At 38.9% G+C, this 21,072-nt stretch overlaps 1 protein-coding gene across 4 annotated transcripts in view; it reads left to right on the forward strand.

The window, feature by feature from the left end:
* Positions 1-21,072, forward strand: part of astn1 (astrotactin 1) — a 393,038-nt gene that overhangs the window by 191,451 nt on the left and 180,515 nt on the right. For all 4 annotated transcript variants that reach the window (XM_044367649.1, XM_044367646.1, XM_044367647.1 and 1 more), the window contains one exon: positions 3,671-3,798. In XM_044367649.1, coding sequence (XP_044223584.1) covers positions 3,671-3,798 — 128 coding nt within the window. The remainder of the gene's footprint in view (positions 1-3,670; positions 3,799-21,072) is intronic.

Here is a 21,072-nt window from a genome sequence, read left to right on the forward strand (position 1 = left end):
ACTCAGTTAATTAAAATATGAAATGTGTTTTAGGCAGTCTGATGGAGAGGGTGGGGTAGGAGGGGGTTGTTGGTGGCCACTGATGGGTTCTTATTGAAAACTGAAAATTGAGTTTATTCAGTCACTTATTCAGAGGGTTCAGCATGAAGAAAACCGGAAAAAAAAAGTTTTTTTGTCGTTTAATGAAAAGTGTGTTTTGTCACATTTCACATTCAGGTGGCTGCCTCTCCACGGCTCCTTGTATAGGAAGTTAACGTCTTTAAGTTTTGGCAGTTTGACAATAGTTCCTCGAACTTCAAGACAGATTTCACTCCAAGAAAAGGGATTATGACATCCTCGCAGCGCCAGATGGCTCTTAAATGTTACATGTCGTCATTTAACAAAATTAACAATGAAAATTGTCAGACATGAATACAGCAAAATGTAACTTGGCCCATATTCCACTTAGCATGAATCTGAGGGAAAAATAAATAACAATCAGCACCGTCGTCAGTGAAGACAACTGAGATTCACTCATTACATTCCCAATTTGTTTTCTTTGTTGAACTGACTGCTGAAAACATTCATAATTACTTTCAGCGGAAACTGACAGATGTTTGACTCCAGTGTCAATAAAATCCCAAACAATCTTCAAAAGAATCTGTCAGTACAAGTTGATGATGCGTATATGTAACCAAGTGATACTGTATTATACTGTATATTCCACTTTTACACCATTATTCCACTCGAGAAGCTCAAAATGCATGAAGTATCCTCCCAGTTTAGTGCCTTACCACGCACTCACATTAACAGATAAGCTTTGTTTCACATCACCTGCAGCTAATTTAACAACGTTTTTATGAGCCCAATTTCCTTCTAATTACGCTACACCCCTGGCCACGCCATGACCATGCAAATACAATGTCATAGGAATGGTGATATTTGACGCAACTGCTCCAGCGCTGCTTCTACTCCAGCCAGTGGCTTCTGTTGTTCTCAAGCTGTGACTTTCCCAAAGGCAACAGTTTGCGGTTTATAAATATTTGTGTACCTTTTTTTTATTTTCACAGCTCAGGCCCAGAACACTGCATGAATCAAATGATACATAGTGTATGATGGTGTACAATGATGTATATTAAATGAAAAACCACTGTGAACCATGAGGACCTCTCATGCTTTTTTAATGGCTACTACTATGCATATTTTAAAGACACTAGGCTTTTATCACAGAAAATGCACTTGACTTAAAAAGGCCTGCAACTGAGAAGACCATTCATTTCAACTAATTGAGATGCTCTAGATCATATTTGCTCATTTAATAACTGGTGTCAGATATGATTACTGGCGGGAAATATTCTCAGCGTAGAGGAAGTGGTCATTAGAAATTTGAGAAGAGGAAAATAAATAGCTGCGAATCAGTAATTTATCCAGAGATTCTAGATTATGACAGAAAATGTCTTGCTTCTCTCATCCCTTTGGTATCCTGTGGTACAGAACCTCACAGACCAGCCATGTTGGTTAAATGTGCAGTTGACTGAAAGGATCATTTCTGTTTATTACCACCTGGGTCCTCCCTTGATAGTTTGGGTTGTCCTATCTATGATTCTTATCCGCACATGTGCGCAGGAACATATTTCACCGAGGGGGGCTGCAGAGTATAAATGTGCGCATGACTATGTATGTGCATGTGCTTAAACGCTTTCCCTCCATCCATTTGTAGTAACGCACGTTACAAGTTACTTTCACTTCCCATTGACAACCTAAGTGACCCCCATAAACAACAATGGAATATCAACAAAATGAAGCAAACTATGTAAGATGCTAAGTGATCAGAAACACCATACTTTCATATTAAATATCAAAAGGAGATCGGCATCCCCCGTTTATTAGCGTTGGCACGGTAACGCATAGGCACATACACTGTACATACACTCCTGTTATGTTTAGCTCCTCGTTGATCTTCCTCAGTTCAATTTTTCATATTTTTTTTTACTGTACTTTCTTTATCACTATACAACTACAAGGTCCATTCACCTATTATTTATGAATAATTGAAGGTTGTAACGGTTTGCTTCCACCCACAATTTAACACAACAATCATTCATAGTCCAAAGTAATAACAACCAATACCAAAATTATGGACTACCTTTTAATTGAAGGTTCCAAAAGTGGCCTTGTGTTCTCCTGTGTTCTTTTCATCAAAGGCTTGGTGTTCGATGTGTGTGTACTGTCTGTCTCTCTATCACACACACACACACATCGGGTGTGACAGTACACACACATACATAAACTTGCCCCTATCAATAGCTTCATGGGCCACACACAGGGAGAGAGATAACACAATGGTTGAACAAAGGCTGTTACAGTAGGTATGAAGGCATTGTCAGTATCATTTGAACATGAACTAAACATGTTTATGTAATAACTCATATGCTGTAAAAAATGTCATACAATACAATTAGAACGTTGACAACAGACAAAAAGTTCCATGAGCCTCTGCTTGCTGAAATAATATTTCTGTTTTATATCAGTGTGTTCAATGTCTTTGCCTACATGACATTTTACCAAAATAAACAATATAAAAGTTACTACAGGATCTAAGTCAAAAACAAATTACTAATGTCAACAATGGAAGAAACAACAGCTATCTTCAGTGTAAAAGCTCAGATAAACCGACACTATCTGCTCAGCACCAAATGGCAGACACAGTTAGCTTAGCATAGTGGAGCAGAGGTTAGTTCAGACCAAAACAGATACTTCCATTTGTCAGGTGGCCAGAAATACGACTCAGATTTAAGTGACAGTTTTTAACACAACAATTACTTCTGGCTGTTAATACAGCTGTTAATGTACAAGGTTGCTTAGAATGTTTAAAAATGTAAAATAATCACAGGACTAGGGATCCCTGCAGGAGTAAAATAACATAAATTCTCATCAGCTTTGGTCCTGAGACACATGGATGACTTAAATTACTGATTTATTGAAGTCATTGTGTAGTGGAACCTTGTTGTGAACCTACCTAGCATTGAGACAAAGAATGATGGAGCAGACAAAATGAGTGAGTTCAACCAAGAGTCACTCCTGGCAACAGACAAATGAGGACATCAGCTCTCAGACAGAAGATGAATCACGTATCAGCAGAACAATCAAATTTAATGAAATATGACATGCTTAATGTGAGACTTTGTCTCTTCAATACATACAAGTCCTGCATAATTGTTACTTTGTATTGATTTTCCCTTAATGATCTGCCAGAAAGTAATGCTTTACAATCTGCCTCATATGAAAAACACACACATACACTTATTTATGCATCTTTGATGTACTCTGTACTCTTACAAATTTAAGAACAGCTAGAGGTCAATCTGTACAGTAACTATTGATATATCTACATTTGAGCATAAGGCAGAATTTGGGGAATTAGGTCTGATGATCACTTTGTTTTTCTCATTGTATCAATATCTAGTTGATTCTCAGATTCCAAAAGGATGGTTGGGCTGAGAGAATTTGGATGGCTGTAACATTTGATGTATTTATATGTCACCTGCCTTTCTTCATCCATTTATATTTATCTCTCTTCTTTCTTTATTTCCCTCTTTCCCTTCTTGTCTCCCTCCTTCTCCCCATGTTGGACAACTGAGTTACTCGTGTATTTAAATAGAACCTCCTATCGTCTCTGTCTTCACACCAGGCAGAAGAACTTTGCCCGAGGCATCGAGCAGCAGCTCCCAGATGGCATGGTGGTAGCATCGGTGCCAACAGAGGTTCAGTGCCACGAGGAGCTGTCGGACCCTGTGCCCGACCCAGAATACCTCACAGGTAAGAAACCATATTTCATAGTTTATGCAGCTGGTTCACAGCTGCACCGTAGCACTTCATCATTTGCCTGTCAGAAATTTTCATTTTTCAAAAAAAAAAAAAGTCAACTTCTCAGGGCTTGAAAACCAGAGTGAATTGCTATTTGAATAGGTTTCTGCATATAAATTCTGACATTTTAGTCATTTACTATGTTTGGGCACTCTGAGACTTGACTCAGGACCCAGTTTTGGCTGTGACCAAATTATACAACCTTATTGCCAGACAGAAACCTTCAATGACAACATTTCTCTGCATCCATGTAGAGAAATACCGATGTTTTTGGGCAACATCATTGTTACAGTTCATTAAAAGGCTGATGTTAATTCCATATCTATGGCAGGGTGTGATCTCTGGTGTCCTGCATGAAAGTTAGATGTGCCACCCATCCACCATTCCGACCTCCACACCTTTATTTTCCACCAGGCTACATGTGGAGCACACTACTTCCCATATCAGCATTGAAAGTTGGTATTGGAAGTAGGTATCTGAAGTTGAGAGTAGTCCAATATGGGTAAATTAAATTCCTGGGAATACTGGGTGTAAATGGGCCCAAGTAGACTTCTATTGCTCTGAGTCTTATGACTGTGTTTCAATATGTCTTATACCCGAGTGGATCCAAGCAGACTCAATGGAAGCTCTGATTACATGGTGTATTACAATCATCAAAGCAAGAGAGCAATTTTTTAGGCAAGATTGCTCATTAGTTTGGGGAACATCATTCTGCTGCCAGTGTTGGTGTCTATTTTGGGTCTGTTTAGCTTAACCGTATTTTTTAAAATTGTTTCTTATTATCCTCGGGTCCCTTTCGTATCAAGTCTCTCTTTTTTTGAAAATTGAATTTTGCACCTCATGTTTGGTTAGGTTTTCCAGAGTCGCAGAAGTCAAGATTCTTTGTTACTAAGCAACATTAGGGAGGTCAGACTCCTCAGCTCACTGTCCAAGTCAATAATGAACGTGAAGGGAAAAATAGGTAGCACATTAGCAAAATAATGATGTACCACCACTGTCAGGATTCATTAGTCGATGGCATCAGAAGCCAGCTTGCTGTTCTCTTCATTACCAGTGCAGCACATGCCAGCGATGTTTGAACAGCATACAGCCGTCCAGCGTGAAACAGCTGTCATTAACACAGAAATGGGGAGGGGAAAAAAGAAGAAAAATCCTTGGCTTGCTATAAATCAAGCAATTTCAGAAGGCCAAAGATTTGTATCAGTCCATCTGGATGCCTCATTATCTTCTGACCTCACTCTTTTCTTTTCTTTTTTTTTTTCGAAGTGTTTGAAAATATCCCGAGCAATCATATGGCATGAGTGTTTGATTGACTAGCTGAAGAGGAAAACAATCCGTTTGACAGGAAAGTTGTCCGTAAAGAACCACTCCAATATGACTTAGGATAATATTTCCTGTATTTTTTACCTTTCAGTCTGGCATTGAAGTTGGAGAACATGTAGAAACATTATAAAGTGCATTTGTAATGGAGGGGATATCCTCCTCCTCTCTGCCTGCATAACTAATAACCTTTTGCTTCATGCTTGGAGTGCAGTTCAGAGTACCACAATGGAAAGTATAAAATGAATAATTATATTTCAGCATATTTCCTGGAAATGTTTCATTCAGGCAGACTGTTTGCTAAGCTTACTCCAAACACCTGTGTAACTGCCTCTGAATTGCCTTGCAATGTAGAAAGCAGCAGATTGCAGGATGGGTTTATCGCTTGTTGATGTAACAGCAGAGATACAAGGCCAGTCGCAGCAGCAATTCAAAACCACATCATAGGAGGTTACGTCCAAGGTGATGGACAATCAAATGGCGACAGAGCAGCACTGGATCCAACTGCCATTTATTGGAAACTTCGGAGGATATTAAAACTCTAATCTAAATGGATCTTCTGCTGTCACGTTCCCGAGCCCCCTGTCCCCCCCTTTGCCCCCCCCCCCTCTGCCTGCACAGCTCAAACCTTTTTTTATCCCTGCATCGCCCCTGGGCTCACAGTGCACACGGCCCAGAACAGAGCATAACACAGCAGCACTCCGCCTCTTGTGCCTCTGTGTTGGGCCTTTGATGCAGCAGCTGTGGGCTCTATTGAAGAGTAATATCATGAATGGAGATATCATTTCAAAGCATCCAGCAGAGTTCCTTAGAAGCACACAGTGTACTCTGGGACACAGTGTTGCAGTTTTCCAACCCAAGTGAACTGATGCTTGATGCTGGAAGGTATATGGAAAGTACAATGTGGTGATCCGAGGAAAGATGTGAAAATCCAGTGTCACATCTGGGCTACTCCTATTTTCCTCTAGCTTCTATGACCCAGTGCAATTTCTAACTGAGTTTCTTTCATCAGCCAAAAAGGGAAATATGGGGTTTTATTAGAAGTTGAAACCTTTCTGATTTAAAATGAATTGATTTGAACAGTTTTTTTGAGCTTTGTTAGTACTCAAAAAAACTACAGCTCCCATGAATTTGCCAGCATGCATCCCCCAGTGTTCTCCTCTAATCTTATCTTTCTAACTTTTCAGCTGTAATTTCTGCTGTCTGAAAAATTGAACTCATAACCCTCTCATGTCTATACACTAAATATGAAGCTAGAGCCAGCAGGTGATAGGTGAAAACTGGAAGCAGGAGGACTGGATGTTAAAATGTCCATTTTCTTCTAAACATATAAAAAAAACTTATAAAAATAGTTAAGCAAGACAACAACAGCTGTTGTTTCCTTTCTGTTCTCAAGGTCAAGAATGAATGTTTGATATGCCATTTGTAGATTTTCAACCATCACCCACATTATTTTCATTTTGATTTCCACTAATAAAATGTGAAAAGGGCCCATGTAAAGAAAATCCAATGTATTGTTATCTTCCTGTTAATCAATTCAATTAAAAATTATGAAACTAAAACTATGAATAAAGGCTGTCGAGGTTTTACATGTAACAAAGCTATTGAAGGTTAGTTGTAGTGGTAAACATAAAAATAAAACGTTGCTGTCCACAAACAATTCTGTATTTCTAATCACTGGTTGAAGATACTTGAAGAACTTGGAAAAATGTGTTGTAAAATAGTAAATTTGACTCCAGTGTATCAAACACTGGCAAATATAGTAATCTCAATATAATACGCACACACACACACACACAGATATATATATATAAAAAATATGACAATAGCTTCATCACAGTGTTGTGCCAGTGTTGGATGGTGTGACGGAGGAAGGCACTAGCCTCGAGCTCTTATTTTTCCCAATAAACTGACACACTGTTCCACCGCCTTGTCAGAAATGATGCAAGTATCATATAAATGCCTCATGAAAGCTGACAAGCATTCACTCAGTGTCCATAAATGCACCCAGCAGTGCTTCAGGCATAACAAATGGGTTACATAGTTGAGTTCATATTCTGGCCATCTACTTATTTTTGTACAGGGGATAAATACAATAACTGTTTACACTATAATGCAATCCTTAACAACAACCCTGGAACACATACTAGTGTACCTGTTCTGTTCTGGTAAAAGTCATTCAGCACTGTTAAGGGTCATATGATCACTTGTCAGTTTTTTCTGTGTTGGACACATTGAGATTTTTTTTTTTCAGACATTACATAACCTTTCAGAGTTTTGATTGATTCACCAGAAACTTTAGACAGCAACAGTCGGTCCTGTTTGTTCCTGACTTACTTTACATAACTTACTTTATGTTGCCTTAAAAACTTGTTTAGAAAACAAGATATCTATTAAAATGGACACAGACTAATTATTTGTCACTCAGTTTAATATGACTCACTTATGTACTTGCCTATTGACCTTTTTTGACGGCAGACATTTTGACTTTTCAAAGCAGGAAAACCACAGGTGTAAATAATAACATTAGTGATGGCTCCATTCCATTGATTTTTCCAGAAAGCCATGTCAGTGAGTGAGCCCACACAATACCACAGCCCCTAAATGGAATGCAGCCATCATTAATGTTATTTATTCCACCTGTGCTTTTCCTGCTCAAAATGTCTGCCGTGAAAAGGGTCTATTATAATTATTAGGGGGTATGATATTAACATTCACTACATCTCAGTTAAAAAGAAATCTTCCCAAATGAATCATTTCCTCCAAAATGTCTCACAAATCACCTGTATTGGCAGAGTTATGAAAAAGTGATCACAAGTTGGTCCTCACCAACGTTGACTGAAAAAAACATTTCCAACAATGTCTGACATAGCCTTTAGGAAAAGATAAACAAAGTACAATCTCTGCATTGTCTCAGTAAATTCACCTGACTTGTACTTTGCTTTTTTTGACCGCATGACGTTTAATCACAGGGATAATTGTGATTTCATTTAAACCTTTAAAGTTAAACTAAATTATAGGATTTTTTTAAATTATAGAACTCTGGATTACCTTAAAAATTTTAGGTGTGGGCAGACATAGAGAGGTGGAAAATTAAGACATGTGAGTCTCCAGGAGCAAGTTTGAGAAACACTGTTTTAGATTTATCTCTTTTGTTCATTTAAAGATAAATTACGTATGATTTTTGTTAACCTTGATAATCAACTAACTAAAGAATTGTAATAATCAGAGCTGGGTATTTCAAGAAGCAAAAATGAAGATCACCTGAAGATGTTGAAAGGTGGGGGTGAATGTAGGACTAACATGCAGCTACACCCCTCCCTGTCTCTTTGCAGACTATTGTAACAACAGTACTTTTCAGTTTTGGCACCTTAAATGGGAAGGAACAAGTTTTTGTCCCAAAACAGTTAAGGCCAGAAAGTTTTTGGAAGCCAAAAACTCACCAGCCGGCAGCATAATCAACTCATTGGTACTGATCAACAGTCTTGTCACCCCCCCTATGTGGATATGTTATGGTCATTATGTTCTTCAGGGCAGTAACAATCTTACTTATTGGCCCTTTTAAACAGATGGCCCGTTATACGCTCATTGAATTCATTCTTATAAACATTTGCTACCTCTCAGCTGTATGACAGCGAGCTGTGTGAAGGCACAGGAAAATCTTGTTTCAGCTTAGAAATCTTGGCTGAGAAAGTGGCGACAACATCCATGAGAAGTCACCTGGGGCATCTTCTCACCTTACTGCACCTGTTCTCTTGGCCTCAACATTTCCACTGAGTGCACAAACACAACCGTCCAACACAGCGCTCTCAAGCCCCAGCTAGCTGATTCACCGCCACTTACACTCGTCTCCTGGCAGGCTGTCGGCATTATCCCTGCGCCTGCAGTTAATTGCAAGGCTCAGGTAATTGTCCATGGGGTAGACACACGTGTGGAGGCGGCAGCAGCAAGAGGAGCGTCTGTTGAGCCACGATGAGCGCATGCCACCCCTCCGTCCCTTGCTGATTCGTCCAGGTTCGGTTGCTGTGGTCAGTGTATTTGTCACAATACCAGCACTCCTTGTTCCAGCCCTCTCCGGCCCTCACAGGGGTGAAATCATTCATCTTCCTATTCATCTCCGGGCTTGGAAGCCATTCATCATGAGGCCAGAGACCTCCATCAATTATTCCGATGGGAGAAAGCATGAGGAAAGGGAGGCTTTTGAAAGGCAAATACATCTTGATTTAATTGGAAAGCAAGTATGCTCAAGGCTGCTAAGCAGATTTCCCCTAAGATGGCGCTTGAGAGATAACTGATCAGAACAGAAGAGAAAGACAAAGAAAAACGAAGGAGAAAAAGAGACAATAGAGAGTATGAAAGATGGAAAGAAAGACAATGAAATTTGGGGGATAAAAGGCAGGAAGCAAAGAACAAAAACCTTTAGAGGACCCAACAAATGAATGGGAGACAGCCATTTTTCTCTGCAGTCTCCATTCACAGGGTGAGCGGAGCGGGGGACGGGGGAATCCATTGGTGGAGGGGAAAAGGGCAGCAGGGGGATGTGACTGTTCTCCTCCTCCGCTAGCGACCGTATAATGACACTGCCTGCGCTATCTGCAACACACACATCACATCTGTGTCTTTGAATGCGCGTCCATGTGGCTGTATGTCCAGATGGATATAACACAAGAGAATGCCAAAGGTGAAATCGTCAACCCTGCCAGTCACCGCGGCTCTGCAGCCGACCCCCTGTCATTTGTCATCAAAGCCAAGGATTTATGCTTATAGGTTTGGAGAAATCGCTGACACAAGAGTGAAGGTGCTCAGTGTAAAAGTTTCAAAAGAGAGAGAGACAGGGAGGACTTTTTTTAATGTAATGTACTTTTTGGTAAACGTGGTCAGACTACCTACTGCGCAAAGGGGCAATGTATGCTGGGGTCCCAGACCTTCAGCGTCCCAGGTTCTCAGTTTGGCAGTTACTTTGTGGTAATTAGATTTATAGCAAATTGGTTTGGTAAAATACACCATTACAACACAATAAGTGCCCTAAGGTGGCTCCAGCATTTTTGGCTGGGTGTCATTCCAGTGCTGATTGGTGTCTGGAACTCTGGGAAAAATGGGTTGGGGGAATTTGTGTATGAGGGCACTCAGCAGGGGCCCACAGCTAATTTGTACCCATCTACCCCTGCACCTAGCATAATAAACAGCCCAGGATCCCTAGTATTAGCATTCATATTGGACAATTCTGCACACCATAATTTGATTCCAATACCAACATTCAGTGCCAATGTAGGAAGTTGTTGTTTTTAAATCTTGTATCTGTTCTGCACCGTCATCCTATTTTCATGCAGTTAATCCTGTTTTTATGTAGTTTTAGAACATTTACATCATCAATTTTGTAAGCATGATGCACTTAGTCCAAAAGCCTGTGGACCCCCATGCAAAAGTTCATGTTGAGAACAGCACGTCATATTTGATTACAAAACTGGGCAAAATTCAGTTCCTTCAAGTAAGTGGAAAGAAAGCTCTTTTTTTTATTGACAAGATTTGTTGTCTTGCACCACTGCCAATTATATCCCAGGAGCATCTTGCCACTGGCGCGTCCCTTTTCACTTTAGTTTTTGGTTTGTGTGCATGTGTGTGAGAAAGCAAAGGCGAGACTTGTAAAGCTTTCATGATTTTCTATCATGCTTCCCCGTGAAATGTGAAATCTTTCCAAGAAACTTTGTAAATCTAATCTCTGATCGTCTTTCACACTGTGCTTCAGGGTTTGAATATATATGGACCCAGAAACACACTTGAACTGAAATGTATGAAATCACTGTTGGATGAACTTCAAACTTTTTCTATTAGAATTTGACTTGACATTTATGCTGAAAGGTTAAGACACAAAGTTAAATGCCAATTGTTCCAAACTCAGCTCCTATCCATTAATAATACATGGTTATTGGTCCAGATTGCAGTTTAGGGTAATGAATATCATTGCAATCAGTGCATTTTAATATGTAGAACCTTGATTAGAACTGAATTGATCACACAGTCTTCTGGAAGTGAACTTCTTTATTTATTGTTCTTTTCTTAGCCAGGGCTGGCCAAGTTTTCTTCATCAAGGTCATCCTTTGTATTACTGTGTTCCCCTCATCTTGTCATATTCAACCTGGCCTCCCCTCGGGTTTTACCCACGGCCTCTCCGCACATTCCCCACGCTGCAAGCCTTTAGATATGTCAGCAAAGAGATGGCACATAATCTATATTTTATAAGGCCTTGATATAATTGGTGGCAGTGAGGGAAGGTCATGCCTTCAGGGGCCCTCGTGTTTCCCCCAATGATTCTCGAGACGAAATCCTCAAACAACAGCCCTGTGTTTCAGTGGCACAGATTGGACAAGATGAGGCAGTGAGTACGGTGTCACTGTTTTTAAGGGGAGTGGAGATGCACAGTGTGTTGGAGCGCAGCAATTATTCAGCATGTATTTACTTTGAAAAACATGCGGGGGCTATAATTTATTCATCGCTGAGACACATTCTGGAGTGAATTCTTGAGCACAACAGTCATGGTTCACAGGAATGATTTGGTGCCAGAATTGTAAAAATAACTGGTGTCTTTTTTGTGAGGTAAAAAGTATTAAATGTGAGAATTTTCTAATCAGTAAAAATAATGTAGATGGTAGAAGGCCTCCAGATGGTATTGACACTTAAGGATTGACACTTTTTTATTTAATTTGTCTGGTGAAATAATTGGTAAGCAGCACAAATATATTTTTGTTGTGTTTTGGATACTGTATAGACAACATGCTAACTGCAAAAGTTCTAACCCATAAATCGATTAACTTTTATTTTTTCTTTAATCCCTGCTTTTGCATCTTTCCCTCTCTTCTCATGATTCTGTAGCAACTTTAATGAGATTTATTGAAACGGATCTTAAGAAAAATATTACCAACGCCGTAGGATATCATGAAATTGTATAATTCAAAAATAGAAAGAAAAAGATAATGTTGTTATACTACTGTGGGATTTATTTGCATAATTACATCAATAGGCTCGAATCAGCCATTTATATGCGGCAGTATTCAATTTGAAGCTCTAACTCATTAACTTTGTATTCGTACATATTAATAAAACTGGAACAATGACGTAACCTGATGCTACATGAACAAATGTAAATATAGAATTGAGAAAGAAAAAATAAAATGAACACAGCCTGAAAACAGTTTAATTTGCAAATAAGTTCAAGTTCCAATCTAATTTATTGTCCCACTTGGGGAACTGTTGATGCAGCAAGCATAGAAACACCCAGTACTCTGCTTTCAGTCAGAATGTAGAACACACCATATGAGATACCAATTCCAATATACTGAAGTATCAGTATGCTGCTTAAATGTGTGTGTAAATTTCTACTGTGAAACATCCATATGGTAGACTCCTCAACATTCATAAGTTAAAGTAGTTTGTCTGGCACAGTCTAATCAGCTGACACAATTGAATATTTATAACATGTATAAGCGGAATTAGACAAACAGCACAAAAACAGCTAGAGGAAGAGTTCCGCGCACCTGTTTGACCGTTAAAGCAGTAATCATATGTTGCAGCCATAAATGATACGAAAATCAACTTTCCTCATCACAATCCGGATTATTATATGTAACTGAAAGTGTCACGCACTCAGGGAATGAGACATGTGAAGTTTTGGTACAACTCAATATGTACTTGCAAGATAAGCATAGGTGGCCAAATTAGATTAGATGTATGGAGGAAATAGTTTAAGAATTGTTTTTTTAAAAAATATATTTGTGATAATTCTAGATTATGATATAATATGATTGTTTTGATGGCATTACTCTAGTCCTGAGGGTATGTCTCCAAATTAGTAATAGAATAGATTTTTGATTTAAATTGTTGGCTAGTTGCCCCTTTACATTTTTAATTGTTGAGTGCAGGGAGAGCTGGATTTAATGGCTGAATATGTTTTTGGTCTTCTTTTGGTCACTGTATGGAGAAATAGCAAACTGCTAGCTGGATTATTGGAGTTTGGGCTAATCAAGGTAATATTTCAGGCATTTCAGGATTTTCCAGAGAAGATTTCACTGACTTCTCACTCATACGGATGTGAGTTTAACTGTTTGTTGCATAAGTAGTTGTCTCAGCAAAGATGTAAGATTTAAATTCCTCCCAGTAGATAATACGAACGATCAGGATGCTTCTGGGTGCAAGTCTTTTGGAAGGCATGGGTTTTGAGTTAAGAGAATATTTATATGTAAAAGAAAGAAGGAATCATCTTTAGTGGCACCTGCAGTACTTATTCAGCAGAGATGGAGGATAAACGATGAAATACCTTCATGATCTTCTGCAGAACAAGTCTCTTTATCAACAGCTCCTGGTCTGAGTTTTTCATCTTCAGAGGTTGGTGAAGGGCATCTACAGCTCATCATTTCACCAGCTTTGTCATCAAGTCCCCTCTGTCTCTCCCTTCCCTGTCCCTGGGGGGAAAAAAATAAACAGTTAATGCTGACATAGTAGTTTCTACACCTTTGTCTTTTTTTTCAGTGTGATCAATCTGCGTCACTGGCATGTAGTTGAACAAACGCACACACGTGTCATTTCGCACACTTGCTAAATCACTACAAACCTTGATTGTGCTGTGCTTTCACCCGTTGATGTTACTGCACTTTAGCTGCACTTCCCTGCCAAGAGGGTTGCAACCACATAACACTTCCTGTCACATCACATTCTGCTTTGTCAGTCTCTACGGTTCTCTTTTCCTAAGTGCTTCTCTGTCTCCCTGTCTCCCTCTACATTATATGTCTCTGTCATTACTTTTAATGTGTTGACATCGCTGTTCAACATTCAACTTCATCATAATATACATAAAAAAAGAAGTGAAAGTTTCATCAAATGCGCATTACAGAATGTTGAAGGCAAGTACTGTACTTTCTGGTTGTGGATAAACTTGCTTGCCTTGTGTCTGTTTTTACAATGGTGATATTTTTTTTTACTCAACAGTTGCATAATTCCATGATTTATTGAATATTCTTTATTTATGACAAAAACCAGATGGGTAAATCTTGCCAAACTGCTGAAGGAGTGTTTTTTTCTTTTAATTCATGCTTTTGCAAGACTTTCTCACTGTATTTCCCTGCCTTGTGTATCGTCAATTAATCAATCACTTTAATAATTTAGTAATTTAAAGTCTGTGTAAAGCAATAATAAATGTGTTCTGAGTTTTTCACACCACAGAAAAAGAAAAAGGTGCTATAACCACCCAGCCAAATTTGACTGATTAAAAATATCGCCAAAGAAATTAGGTTTAAAAATAATGGAAAAACAAGCAGTGTTCTGAGCTCTGAAAGGCTGGGGGCATGTCCGCTGAAGGAGCTGAAACTGTGCCCCCAACTGAACAGTCTCTGAGCCTCTGAACTTGACAACACTCATGCTGAACTTCCTTAAAAAATATATAATTGAAAATAGGCCTTGTTTGTAGGTGTAAGACAAGCAAAATGCATGATATTTAAAAAAATAAAGTAACACTAGGAGCCACTGTTTAATTCGGCACCTATTTTGTAGGTACATGTGAACTTATTTCAGTAAAAATATAATTTAAATGAGTAGTTAAAGTTAAATTGTTGTTCGGTAGCGCTGGCAAGGAGCTGGAACCGCAGCTGCAGGAGTACATCTGTATTGACGGCAAAGGCACCAGAGTAGCGTCTGCAGCACAGCCCAAGACAGCAAGGGTGAGACTGGACAGAGAGGCAGAGAGGGCCGCTAACTTACACAGGTGCGGCTCCTGCAACAGCGCTGCACGAGCAGCCCAATGATCCTGGAAGATCCGGGTAATTTTATACGTGGAAGTCAAACTTTTTTTTGCGCCACTGAGCAACTTTAACAGGGATGAACGGGGCCCCGCCTCCGACGCTGTACCCAGTTCTCTTTATACATCCAGGCTATCTCTACCCAGTATTTTCCTTGCCAATGTACGGTCTCTGGTGAACAAAATGGCTGAATTGTGACTGTGGATCAGCACTCATAAAAGGATTATGGACTGCAACTTTTTTGGAAACATGGCTTAACAGAAGGGTCCCCAATAGCGCCATTGAGCTACTGTCCTCCTACATCCTCAGGGCAGATACAATAGCTAATGAGTCCGGTAGGACCAGAGGGGCCTGGTGGACTGTGCGTTTATATTAAAGCTTAGTGCACGGACAATGCCATTATAGAGAGGCACTGCTCTGTTAACCTAGAATATCTCATAATTAAGTGTAGACCTTCTATCTGCCCAGAGAGTTTATATCTACTGTTGTGACTGCAGCATACATCAGGATGCTAATGCTAAGCTTGCAATGAAAGTATTGCAATACAATAGGCTACACTCCCAGCCAACACCTCTATGTCTTGGTGCAGCCTTTTTAGACATGCCCAGCAAAACCAGTAACACAGAAGCTGTGAAAAACAGTTGAATGCTCTAACTCCACAATTCAGTAACGTTACTACATAGCTCACAGTCTTTCTGCAGGGCTCGTTTTCAGAAATTATTTTCTAACATGTATAATGTGTGTTTTTTCCTTTACACAGACTTTGAGTAGAGAACTATGAAGCCACCTAAAAACCTAAAAATCCCTTTTGTCACAACCTTGTCTCTCCCTCAAATAACCTTAATGTACTACTAAATGCCTCTTGTTTTAGTCTGACACTTTGGTTAAAGATAAAGGAAAGATCATGTTTCTTATAAAATAGTGAAAAAGTAAAAATGTACTGTCTGTTGACTTTTTTCAATATTTAACCAAAATAACCCTAACCCTCTCCCTGACCTCACCGAAGTGCTGTGTCTAAACAGAACCATAAAAACATTCATGCTTTAGCTGATATTACAGGGAAAACAAATAAAGTTTGTAGTCTTTGTACATTTTGCAGATGTATTTAGTATGAAAATGTGACATTTATTCATTATGTTGATAATAAGCCTAATACGGTGGGCTGGTGATAATTAATAGCATATACATGCAACTTCTATGGGACAAAGTTGATTTTGCACATTCCCATTTGTATTTCTACCACATCTGAAGAACCATGAGGGGCAAATTATGCTTGATATTTGAATTGATGTAATGAATGGATGCAAACGGGACAAGCAGAAGTGGAACAGGGAGATTGAGAATTTGAGAACACCTGTCTCCAAATTAGCAATATTCTGTATAATTCTCTAACTCTACATAATTGTGGTTATTTTATTTTGTTTTTCTCATCCTCTCTTTTGTTTCTCTTGCTAATTCTTTGGTCATTTGCATATGCTATCTTTATCTTGCACTTTTTAGTCTAGTCAGGAAGCTGATGGCCTAACTTTAATAAACAATTACAATAAACATTACAAGAAATATGCCTCTGTTGTCCTAATGATTTCTAGTGGAACCCAGTGCTGCTTGCTGTGTGAACGAAGCTGTCATGGCTGGATTACCCATTTGGGAAAATGACAACAGCCCACCGCTTACTTTTTGCCCCAGGGCACCTTGCAGGTTCATTTGGCCCTGAAAGGTGTACACAAGTTGTAGCATCAACAAGGGTTGTGCATTCAGCAAAAGTTCAGCACTGTAACTCCAATTCAGAAGTTCCTAGGCCATCAGAAAGTACTACCCCCAGAACAGGAACTGTTTGGGAAAAGGAACTCTTGCTGAGGAACTGAGGCAATTTAGTTTCTTCTGACTGAAATGCAGGTACAGTAATGTTCCTGACATGGTTCCTGGGCCCCTGGAAAGGTTCCTTTAGTGGGAACAGGCAATTAATGTCTTCTGACCTTCATGTTAAGCCATTATTTTCAGGAAGTATGATGTTTTAATGTTTCACAATATTGTTATTATTAAAATATTTTAATATCAGTCTGGCTGACTGGTCTATTGATGCTGTTAGCAGTTTCAAATTTTCGGTTTTATGTTAATATGAAATGGTGATTTCACAATTGTACAACATGTTCATTGTACATGCACATGATGCCCTTTTATAAAACATAATTGCATTTTCTAATAGTTACTTCAACAGGTTGAATTTAGGCTCTTATCTTCTGTCAAGGGTCTTTTCATTTGCAGGAATTCTATTAGAGCTGTAGCTTGCTGTGTAAACACATGAGTGTCTCCTACATCCATTTCTGTTTTCAACCATAACTCAAATATGACATTTGACGTTCAATTAAAATTCAATTTTGAATGCAGACCCTCAACAGTAATCATGTTTAGGAAGAGTTTTTAATTTATTCCTCAACACTGATTAATTGCGTGGAATTGCTCCAGCCATTTCCTGTGTTAAACGTCAGTTAATTAGCTGACAACATTGGATGGGATAATTAATACAGCTGGGGGTCACAGCATGTTACCAGACGGGGGGAGCTCAGGCGGGAGCTCTGGAGGTTCCTGGTGACACAGACCTGCCTGCCTTGTAGTCACCTGCTGTCAACGTGAGCAGGTGGCTTGTTTTAGACCTAATGAGACTCGAGGTTTGAGTTAGAATGTTCCTCTTCAGGCCCCGTTTTTAATATTTGAAAAATAATTGGGCTGCAGTGCCACAGCAGGACAATACCGGGTGGATAAATGACCTCTGTGATCCACTGTGGAGCAAACTTCTCTATCAAAGTTTATGGGTATGAGTTGTTTGTTTTTAGAGGTAGGTGAAGGGCATCTAGAACCCATCACTTACACCAGCTTTGTCTTTATCCACACCACACTGCATCCACCTCCACACATACACCATAGAACTTTCTTTCTTAGCCTGAACACTAAAGAAAAGATTTTTTTCCAGTCATGCAGATTTTCAATTCCCCCAGGATTTAGTCAGATCAGATTTTATTGTATTTGTGTGCTGTTTTTATTATTATTATTATTATTATTATTATTATTATTATTAATTTTAACAATATGTCATCTTTTTATTGTTTTATTGTGTTGATTTTCTTGGACTACTGAGTCAGAGACTGCACAAATGAAGCATAGTGTAGTTCAGGCAGATCACTGAAGTTCGGCTTGCATCATCTGTTCCTTTCATGCTTCATGATCACTGGCTCTTCCACAGTTGTTTGGCTACCAGCTGACAAGTAACTCCCTATCATATTCATGCAGTTGCACAGCGTGGTCATTATAACCTGACACTTCTCACTATTACTGTGCTGATAGACTCATGCCATGCCTCTCGGCCATTATAAGGCCTGCTGGTTACTTCCACATCATGGTTTGTGACTAAGGGTGATCAGGCTTTTGCTATTAGAGCCCCCACACTATGGAACTCTCCGCCTACTGAACTCAGACACATTAAGTCTCTAGCTTCTTTTAAATCTCCTCTTAAAACTTTTCTCTTTGTGAAAGCTTTTGGAAATGTTTGATATTTGATATATTTTTATTTATTTGATCTTATTAATTTTATTGTCTCTACTTTCTCTGTGCTCATGTTCTTTGGCTTTTTTCATTTTCTTTTTTTTTTTTCAACATTGTAAACATCGTTAGGGGTGTTGTGATATACCGGTATTGACGATAACCGTGATATTTAAAAGATGAAATATTGATATTATGTTAATAATACATATTTAACATGTGATAATATCGTGTAAATAATCCAGTGCCTCTTAAAACCCCTTAATGTTACGCCGGCCTGTCCACGGGCGGACCACAGGTGGAACACTGTTAAGTACACAACTATGCTATGTACACAACTCCTGTCTTTAAGTGTGTACTCATGCAACACATCTTTGGAAAACTAAGATTTTTGTGATTCGATTGATGCAAACCATTTCAAGATATGGTCACAACAGCAGGTACAATCAACGCCTCTGTCAGACCACAAACAATTACAAAATTCACACTACTCACCTATGAAGCCTCATATTATTCCACTGACTGATTCAACTCTAACAAAAATGGTCTTGTTAGATTGGCAAAGGTCCAGTCAATCCGATCCAGTAAAATATTTAGTCCAAAACACACTATTACATCAATAAATATCCACGAACAGCTGTTGCATCATTTCAAATTAGCTGGCAAATGTCCTAATCTTCCCGCGTATTCTCCATCATAACTTGCATTGGCATGTAAACATTAGACACATCTTGGTATCAAAATGGCATCTGAACTCTGACCTTTCAGTTGACACCTCACTTGACCCAATAAGAGCTTCCATGTCCTGTCCACAGCCTACAATAGCCAACAAGAGTCCACGCTGAAAGCAGGTGCCTGCCCCTCTTCGTTTGTGTGAAGACCGAGTCAATAGGAACAGATTCTGCTGATGACTGGCCCTTCAAATAGCCAATGATATTCCAAAAATGACCACATGCTGCTTTATTGCTTTTTATAAAGCCACAACATGGAAATTACATAAATATAAATCCTTTGCTATGATTTATCTTTTGTATGAACTGCTTTTACACCATAACACTTGTTTCTTTCTGTTTTATATGCACAAAGTTTAATTTCAAGAAGGGAAGCACTATAATGTCTTTATGCTTCAGTTACTCTGAAACAGGGTTTATTTGGTGTCTCTAAATGACCTTTTTTTGGAAGACGGCTAGACATACCCTTAGAAAAACGTGTAAAATATTAGTTTTCTGTAGTATGTACAGTTATGATTATTGACTTATATTTTGAGTGTTCAGTTAAAGATGATTTGACTGACAGCATTTTTTTTTCAAATTTTCTATAGATATCGCAATAACATTATCGTAAATTCTTTTGGCTACAATAATCGTGTTGTGAAAATCTGATATTGTGACAGCCCTAGTGCTATATAAATAAAGTTTATTATCAACCACCACCAATCATAGTCTCTAAAAATAAAACTGTGCGTCATTATGTTGAAAACATAACACTTTCCTACTTAAACTTGTCAGCATTATGTTTTCCATTGGCTGAGACTTGTAATAATTACATTTATGAGACGCATTTATGGGTCACATAATATGAATATGTATGCAGCTCTTTTTAGAGAGTTCCTAACCCTTTATGAACAAAAGTAGAAGGTGCACTTGGATATTGTCCTTGTACAAATTACCACTGCAATTAATAGGGCCTATAGAATTTGATTCAGCACCAAACTATTCAGCAAAATGGCTATAATTTGACACTTTCACACAGTTAATTTTTCTGCTCATTTGGTAGGTTTGCAGGTTCAAGTATCACTTTTAAACCCTGGTTGTACTTGAAATGGATTTAGGCTCATAAAATGCATCAGTGGTTTTGGCTCAGGTGTGGTTGGCTGGGTTCAGTTTAAATTGTCCACAATCAAGATTCATTTCTTATTTCTTTAATTCTTTATTCCATCAGTTACCAGTAAGCTGTCTATATTTTTAGATTTTAATTAGGCATAGAAAGGGGTGTAAATGAAGCAAACTGTGGTGTCAGCTGTCTGTTTAACACATGCATCAGGACATGGTTTATTTATAGTACGGGAAAGACTTGTGTGGGCAGTGTTAAAAACCAGTAGAATGGGGCTTTTGAGGCAGGCAGAGTGGCAGTGATTCATAGTTCAACCCAGAGTCCCTCTCTCCCCAAGTCCCTCATAATTAAAGTCGAAGCATATGGCCTTGTGACCATGCAAGCTCAGAGGTATCTGCTGAACTTTTTTGGCATCTTATGTTGAATCGCTGGCAACAACAGTCCCCTAGCCTTCCTTCAGCGCAGCGGAAATGAAAAGCGTGTCACCTTGAGTTGTCACAAGCCACATCTGCCAGCCTCATTACCAAGTGTTTTAGGCTTATGGATAATGTGTTTGTCATCATGGTTTTTTAGATGTTAGATATATTTGTCAAAACATGTCTTCATGGACAAAACCCAACATACAATACTCCATTGCCACAGTTGTTGTTACTTACATCTCTTGGATCAGCCTTCAACACAATGAATGGGCTGTTGACTTTCTTTCAGACCCACTTTATTTTTTAAAGCTTAAAGTGCTTGTAAAACTCAC

Source organism: Thunnus albacares, chromosome 12 (genome assembly GCF_914725855.1).
Source record: "Thunnus albacares chromosome 12, fThuAlb1.1, whole genome shotgun sequence".
Classification (NCBI taxonomy): Eukaryota; Metazoa; Chordata; class Actinopteri; order Scombriformes; family Scombridae; genus Thunnus; species Thunnus albacares.